Source organism: Branchiostoma belcheri, unplaced genomic scaffold (genome assembly GCF_001625305.1).
Source record: "Branchiostoma belcheri isolate BF01 breed outbred unplaced genomic scaffold, Haploidv18h27 scaffold54, whole genome shotgun sequence".
In the NCBI taxonomy this organism is placed as follows: Eukaryota; Metazoa; Chordata; class Leptocardii; order Amphioxiformes; family Branchiostomatidae; genus Branchiostoma; species Branchiostoma belcheri.
In genome coordinates, this window is record NW_017804176.1 from 2,030,913 (window position 1) to 2,039,342 (window position 8,430).

General features: G+C 41.7%; 1 protein-coding gene across 3 annotated transcripts in view; it reads left to right on the top strand.

Moving 5' to 3' along the window:
* Positions 1 to 8,125, top strand: part of LOC109481110 (DNA-binding protein RFX6-like) — a 32,150-nt gene extending 24,025 nt beyond the window's left edge. Inside the window, exons 9-18 of one of the 3 annotated variants that reach the window (XM_019783589.1) lie at positions 1,240 to 1,353; positions 1,942 to 1,991; positions 2,379 to 2,538; positions 2,842 to 2,983; positions 3,333 to 3,436; positions 3,637 to 3,754; positions 4,229 to 4,351; positions 4,554 to 5,249; positions 5,520 to 5,741; positions 6,098 to 8,125. In XM_019783589.1, coding sequence (XP_019639148.1) covers positions 1,240 to 1,353; positions 1,942 to 1,991; positions 2,379 to 2,538; positions 2,842 to 2,983; positions 3,333 to 3,436; positions 3,637 to 3,754; positions 4,229 to 4,351; positions 4,554 to 5,249; positions 5,520 to 5,741; positions 6,098 to 6,264 — 1,896 coding nt within the window. In that variant the 3' untranslated portion in view covers positions 6,265 to 8,125. The remainder of the gene's footprint in view (positions 1 to 1,239; positions 1,354 to 1,941; positions 1,992 to 2,378; positions 2,539 to 2,841; positions 2,984 to 3,332; positions 3,437 to 3,636; positions 3,755 to 4,228; positions 4,352 to 4,553; positions 5,250 to 5,519; positions 5,742 to 6,097) is intronic. The other 2 variants (XM_019783590.1, XM_019783591.1) reach the window with 2 other exon arrangements.
* The last annotated feature ends 305 nt before the right edge of the window (positions 8,126 to 8,430 follow it).

Below are 8,430 nucleotides of genomic sequence, written 5' to 3' on the forward strand. Positions count from 1 at the left end.
CTTGAGAAGCATCCTGTGATTCTTATCATAGGATGCTTGCTGGCGGGCGTTAGCAAAACAAGTCCCATTATGGGGCCCTAGCGACTTTCTATGATACTGCAGGATAACTGACGACTTCATCAGCTTCTTTTTCACATTTTTTTAATATTAAAAGTTGGAATTTGGTTTTTATGTAGTCATCTTGACATATCATTCTATTTGGATACGGTCTGATGTTTGTTCATCATTCATACTCTACCAGGATGGATTGGCTTAAGTTGATGATTTACCAATAGGGAATTTTTCGAGGATGTTGTTTACCTTTACCAACACGTGCCCCCAGAATTGTAGTTTGTTATCGTAAGTGCGGAAGAGATATCCATCCTAGAAGATACCAACTAACCACAGCAAACAGCCAGAGCACGTTTTCGGCTGCCCTGTTGTTTACTTGAACGGTCAGGGGTTCGGAGGTTACGAAGAGGTCAGACAAGTGTTGTCAAGAGGTTGGCTGTTTGTACTGCGTGACTCGTGCCTCGCGGCGGATGGAGTTGTTTTCAGCTTGCAGGACCACATCCGTCGTACGATGTTCGTACGATGGCAGAAAATGTTGTAAACAGCTTTTATTTAGGCAACCGAAGAGGCAAAAAATCACATCGAATATATTGTACCCATAGAGATTGAATTTTTGCTCATAGAAATGAAATGAGTTCTGGGTTGAATTATTTTGAGCTTATGGGATCTGGTTGTATCCGTCGTACGTTCACAAAAACACTTTAAACAGCTTTCATTTAGGCAATCGAAGAGGCAAAAAATTATGTCGAATATATCGTATCCATAGAAATTGAATTTTTGCTCATAGAAATGAAATGCTCATAGAATCATTTTTGCTCATAGAAATCTTTTTAACGCTAAAATGTTACAATTGTTATTATTAATATGGAATTACATGTGACTTGCAACACAATTCAGGCTGTTTCAGCCTGCAATGTTGTTTTGATGAATAAAGTTTCAAAGTTTCAAAGTTTCAGTTTCAATGAGTTGTGGATCGAATTATTTTGAGCTTATACTTATAGGACCTGGTTACATCCGTCGTACGATCACAAAAAAACACTGTAAACAGCTTTTATTTAGGCAACCGAAGAGGCAAACAATTATGTTGAATATATCGTATCCATAGAAATTAATTTTTTTGCTCATGTATATAGTAAAGAAATGAGTTGTGTTTATTATTATATTTATTTGATTTTCCTTTCTTTTTAGATCCAAAATTTCTTGTTGCACTTCTGGCAAGGCATGCCGGAACATCTTCTGCCCCTGCTGGACAACCCTGTCATTGTTGACGTCATCTGTGCGTCAGATCAAATCCTCTACAAGGTATTTCACTCCTGGTTCTTGTTTGTTCCTTTCCTTCAACTTCTCAATCTACTTGTTTGTTCCGGCCGATTTTGTTTTAGTCCATCTAACGTTGATAAAGAGCCCTTCCCTTCTTTGCTTTGGTCTGAGTGAAGAATTTCGTTACAATAGATTATATATAGCTTCAGGAAGTGGTAGATATGGTACCGGTGTTACAATATGTTTTCACCATAAACAAAGTATGCTAGACATGGCATGGTGATGACAATGATAGTGGAGTTGACATCGTTTTATGGCAATAACGGCCGTTAATATGAATTGAAGTGTCGTGAAGTCATCAGTAATCTTACTTCGAGGAACAGACTTTCTAAGTCTGGACTTTGGGCGAGGGTAAATTTGTACGATTTTCGTATAACTTTGAGATATCTTTGAAGCTTACAACTATAGGATCTCTTTGAAGCTAGTAATAGTCCATAGTGACAAAAGCATTATATTACATGGTCTGAAGAATAAGATTTTTTACAGGTAAGGATACAGGTTATAACTAGGTAGGACTACGATTCAGAAGATAATGCGGTTGTCTTACTTTGCTTCTTCTTTACATCACAGGTCCTGACAGATGTCTTGATACCAGCAACGATGCAGGAGATGCCAGAAAAGTAATTCGATAACTTTTTCTCTCGTGTATAAACACATAGGGTATTGTTAAAACATCAATAGTTTGATGTACTTTAAGCCAAACATATGTGGAGAGAGAGAGAGAGAGAGAGAGAGAGAGAGAGAGAGAGGGGTGCAAGGAGTATCATAACTCACAGAAAGTCAGACCACCGGGAAGTATGCAATTTCCCCATGTTGACCTCTAATTCCCACTGGCTCGCGGCCAGATTCTGAAACCTTTAAACTCGTGTTATTCTGCATGCCAATCTCCCCCTGACCACCTACTGTCAACCTGTCTGGACAAAAAGATACACAAACCAAAGGCTCAGCCACCCAAAACAATACTTTCGCATCTGAAAGTAACACTATGTCTATTTTCCTTCTGTCAGTCTACTTGCGGACATCAGGAACTTCGCCAAACACTGGGAGCACTGGACGGCTTCAGCCCTGGAGAACCTACCCGACAGCATGGCGGAGAGAAAGCTTCCCGTGGCCAGGAGATTCGCACAGTCACTCAAACGACAAGTCTCGTTCCTTCATCTAGCCCAGGTAAGTAGTGAAGACAATGTGGCTACAACCATAGATTCAGTTACACCTGTGTACGTACACGTCACATACTAGTGAAGGAGTGTTTGAGATGTTGGGATGGTGGCCTAATTAATGTAAGGGAAAGCTTCAGGCTTTAACGCCAAACCTCTGAAAGTATCAAGAGGAACCCAACATGACCTTCTGTGTGTGTTTTTTTTTAAACGCGAGCCGCATTGCACTACCACTAGCCTGTAAAAAGTGCAAAACTTCAGTTGCAAATGACCGCTACTCCTTAACCTTGGACACTTTTTGTTGCCATCTCAGACATCGCGTCCAGTACTGTTTGACCAGCAGCTGGTAGACCAGATGATTGATGACATCAGTGAGGTGGATCTGACCAGTATCGGCTCCCAGGCCCTCTACACGTCCACCGCTGACGGCGATCAAGACGCAGACAACGCTGAATGTAAGGACAAATCTACTCACATAACACTGTTTGCTCTCACGTGACCGTGACGTAAATATCGTCCGCCATGTTGCATGGTTAAACCTGCAAGTTGCCAGTTAGACATCAACGTTGCATATGTAATTTTGGTCACATATATAACGTACAAAATGGAGCAACATTCCTGTTGCCGCAACGCCACCACGCCATACACTCTGAAGAATACGACGAAGACACTCTGATGAAGAGAACGGAGCCTAACCTAGATTTTCACTGGTGTAAAGAACTCTACCATTACTAGTGTATATATACATTACTTAAACAAACCTAGATGAAGACGATATTGCAATTGACATGTTATGTCTTACAGTCCTGCGTGACTTTAAGGAGCTGCTGAAGAAGCAGGCGACAGTCGAGGCCTTCACGGAGTGGATTGACCAGATCGTGGAACAGAAGGTCATCAAGGTACAGACGGTGCGACATTCAGATTAATTATGGACAACTTTCTGTTTCGTATCTATGTCTTTCTATCATTGATGCTAATTATGTAAATGAGTCTACTACATTCGTTAACTACATTTTCAGAGGTTAGCACACTGCGAATCAGCCTAAATAATGGGTTATAATGGAGCAAGAATCAAAATCGATTGTCTTTTTATTCTGATTCCGTTTAGCCGAGCAAGCAGAACGGCAGGTCGATGAAGAAACGAGCGCAGGAGTTTCTCTTGAAGTGGTCTTTCTTCGGGGCACGGGTCATGCACAACCTCACCCTCAACAATGCACGTTGCTTCGGTAAGCTTACAACATCTTCTCACAGGTGTAAGGGAAAGACCTAACCTAAATGTGATATATCGTCTATCTACTATAGTCCAGTGTGTAGTTTGTATTTCATCTTGAACGCATCTAGATATATACCTTCATGTTCCATTTGATATGCTAATGCTGAGGTCACGTTTCCAAGCCGGGCCCGGCCGGGCAGTTTCAGAGAAGAAAGAGTATGATATGAAATGCATCGAAACACAAAATATTTGCAACAATTGATTATGAGCAGTATCTGTACATATTCTTAATATAAACTGTTTATTTTTCGTTCACGTAAACAGCCCGGCCGGGCCCCGGCTTGGAAATGTGACCTCAGTATTAGCATATCAAATGGTACCTGGCTACATCCATCCGTACGGATTGCGTTGCTGCCTGAGATAGGAGGACAAATGGACTGTCAACATTGATAGAGGGAAACCACGTACGTTTGTTTTGTTGTCCCAGGTTCTTTCCACCTCATCAGGATGTTGCTGGACGAGTACCTGCTCCTAGCCGTGGAAACTCAGTTCTACAACGAGAAAGAGACGGAGCTTCAGAACGCCCTCGAGAAGCACATGAAGACTGCAGGTGATTACGTTGTTTTTGGCGACGCCTAAGGGGCAAAGGCATTTGTACATAATTTAACCTTGTCAAAGTTTCGACGATTCTGTGTAATGAGTGAAGGATGTGAAAAATGTAAAGAAATGGATTATCAGAAATTCTAAATGTGTAAAATGATAGCTTCAAATGACTTGATTAGGTCTAAATATTCACTTCTTTGTTCCAACAGGTGGAGGCAGTAAGGCCTTGGCGGGAACTCCCAGTTCTTGCTTCCTGGCCAACCGGTCGTCTGTACCTCCGCGACCAGCCAGCAACCAGTCCGTTAAACGGGAGCAAAGCATGCTGGGAGAAATGCTGGTGGAGTACGGACAGCCTCCTTACATGTACAATCCCGAGAGAGACTGTTACCCGGTCATCCCACATACAGGACACGGCAGCATGTCCCAAAGCCCCGCAAACGTCGGCCCAATGCTGACACCCCCAATATCTCCTATCGTGGTCAACCCCGTGCGAAGCAGCGTCATCACGCAAGGTCACGTGTCCATGATGCAACACCCGACCCACCAATCATCGCACGTCCCCAGAGGTTACATCAACCAACATGGCGAACCCTACTCGGGTTCCCCGCACGCGCATGCCCAGTACATGGGCGCGTACCCCGGCAGCTACACCAGCATGTTCAGACATATGCAGGGGAGTTACGGGTCGGGACCGTACTTGAAAAACGACACGGAGGCGGGGTACGGCTACAGCAGTGAGCCTCAGCTTCACAGCGATCCGTACTTCAGTAGCTGTGCCATGAGTGGTCGCCCTCCCCACTTCCCTACCACTACCGGCGAATCACAGAGCACGGCTCATAGCGGAAGCGCTTTCAACGTTGTTGGTGGGACAGGACCTTGCTACACAAACACCAATGGCTACCAAAGTAAGTATACCGGTATCATTACATGTCCAGAATCCTTTTTCATCACCCCCCCCTCCATAATAATTTGTCTCTACGACCTTCATCAGGGTTACTGACTCACTATTCAGGACACGTGACCTTATGAACAAGTCGCTTCATGGGTTCATGTCTCCTGTACTTGGTCAAAGAAGCCTTTGTTCAACAAGCGATATTTTCCATCATACTTATATCCTGCTTTTTATTTGGTCTACAAAACTATATACTGATTTTGAATGCTGACTTTTACCTTAGGTTACTATGGCAGCGGCGGCTACCCACCACCAGGCAAACCGGAAATCAACCCACATGTCCCCGTCATCAGTTCCGTCGCCTCCGCGGGCATGCGCAGAGTGCCGGAGCACAGGCGGTACAACGAGACGACCGACCCGCTGAACCTGCTGGACGACCCGACGAAGCGCAAGTCACCGTCTGCTTACAGCGGTGGGGCGCGGATTCACCACGCACACGTTACATGTAGGCATAGTTTCATGTTCTGAAGTTTTTGTTACCTCTGGATTCGGCAGTATTATTTATGGTGGATTGTTGGTTTGTTCAAACAGAGTAGGTTGGCAGCAAGTAGATGGGGAAGATTGACAGGCAGGATTACAGTTTAAAGGCCAGACACGGGAAATGGGGTCAGCTTAAATCTGACCGGGAGCCAAGAGGAATTAGAGATTGTCTTCTCTGTTCTAGTCCCTGGTCTAGTATCTTGGCATGAGCAGAGCGAGTTTAAAAAATCGTCAACTTTGATTCATTATGTTCAGACTTAACTTTTTTCATGTTGCTTACAATATGAATATAATATTATATTTCCTACCTTTCTTATTCAGCCCAACATCATCCAGAGACGGCATCATCGGAAGAGTTAATCGGCATGCCTCTCAACAGCATCTTCAACCCGGAGGTGGAGAACATGGAGCCGCCAGTCCCCCATACAGACCCTTCTCACCTCCCACCAATCAACACCATGTTCAACCCCATGTCAGGGGTTAACTAATGGCGTGACATCTTACCCACAAGTAACGTTTGACCTATTGGTGACCATATATACTATATAGACGACCAAGCAGTCTTTCACTCAGTTATGGTCTTGAACATTTCTAAACCACGAGTTCAAATCTGCTCACCATGTCAAGAGTAACATATCGAGGTATTGCATGTCACATATTAATACCAAATTCTACTCATGTTGAAAGGGACCCATACTGCCAGTAACTATTCATTTTTCACCTTGTGTGTCAACTTTACTGAAACATTGTTTTTGAGATTAAAAAAAAAAAACTATGACGAACGATGCACCAGGGTGTGGTATATGGCCGCGAGGCGTAAAGAGGTTGATACCAGTGCTATATTTAGACCTGTCACGGACTAAAAGTCAGAAGGAACTTTTTTGAAAGTTAATAGTTAGATGGAATATCTAAAAAAAGTAAAAATAAGACTGAGAGAAACCATTCGAATTCAAAATTCTAATTACGAAAAAGGCAGAGGGTGGGACTCTCTTCTACTAATGTAGACTTGAAACTAAGATTTATATAATCAATTTTCAAAATCAAGACTAAGCATTTACGCTATTATGGAAAAAAACACCGATTTTGGCCAGTCATCTAGTGTAAAAAAAGAGTTTGTAGACGTGTCCTATAAGCCAGACTTAAACTGGGACGAAACGATATTGAAAATCGAATTCTGGTTAATCAAATTTCTGAGTAAAGATGTATCAATTGTAGCTACGCCTAGAGATGAGGACGTCCAAAACAGGGTTAATATAATGTTGGGTGGTCATTTTCAGGAACATAGTCAATAGCAGTTGGTCTTTTTTAAGTTGCTTTCTTTTTGAGAACATCATAAAGGTATATAACATGTATAATGTAATGTAGACATCAACAGTTAGGTCACGACTGTTCATCATGTCGGAAGCCACTGCGATCTCTCTACCATACAAAAGGTGTATACTGTACCCGTATCATTTGCCGTTGGATCAGCTTGCTAAAGACGTAGTAGAATAGGAAAAGGTTGTCATTTGATGATGCTCCCTCCTGTTGCAGAAGCGGCTGATGCCGCCATTGGAATCCTTCTTACTTAGAAAAATCGTTACCTAAGTATATTACAGTTTGCTTTATTATGACATGTAAAGTTGCAACACTGATTCACTGCCTGTTTTTCAAGCGATGTGGAAATAGGTGTGTCTGCTATGTTTCAGTTTCAACTGTTAGACTTATCATAATGCTTGTTTATATGCTACTGTGAGTGCTATTCTCGTGAATGTTTTTTGATGTTGTAACGCTGTACCGTGGGCATGCATGGCTAACTTTCATCGTCTGAACCGTTTAAAATCGATCAAACAGTTGTGTTAAAATGTCCTGTTTTCACTGTACTAGACATGTAGTGTTCCGCATTTCATCACTCTCTATATGGCAGGTACATTTGATATCGCGTAGTTGTGTTGATGTAGAATTGTTGCAAAATAGCCCTCTTTTATGTTAGCTGCAACGATGAAAGATGGCTATGTAAGGTCTTTTTCTCGGTACATAGTGATATTTTGGGTTTGTATTGATTGAATCATATGAAAACTGTTGCATTTTTAAAGTAAACATGATTCCATCACGATTATACAGCGATCGTACTAAATGTATGGGTGAAGGTAACATTCCAATGATCAAAAGCAAACAAGAGATGTATGACTTTGTTTTGTCGTAAAATTTGTCAAAACCTTTGTCAATAAGCCGGCTGTTAATTTGATTTTGTTTGTCCTGTGCAATTTTGAAGAAATATTCTAATAATATAAACTGACAATTTCATGCCACATACATATTGTATGGTCATTCTTTTGCATGACAGTAGTCTAGTGCTAAAAGTTATTGATACGGCTAGATTAAAGGAGTAACATTTTCTGTGTATGATTACACTTGATGTGAGTAGGTTGTCGTTTAAAGAAGGTACTATAAATTGTAGACAATGCAACAAAATATCATTTCTTTAGTTTGTCAAACTCAAGCTTTCAACTTACCGGAACTGCATCAGGCCACCAATGGGAAAATCTCTTGGGATTCTTTTTTCATTTGTTTGTCCGTAACTATTTCTAATGTGACTTTTTCTGTTTTCATGAAAAAAGATTTTCCAATTTGCTTTAATCTTTTACTTGAAATTCAAACGTTGTTTCTTTTAT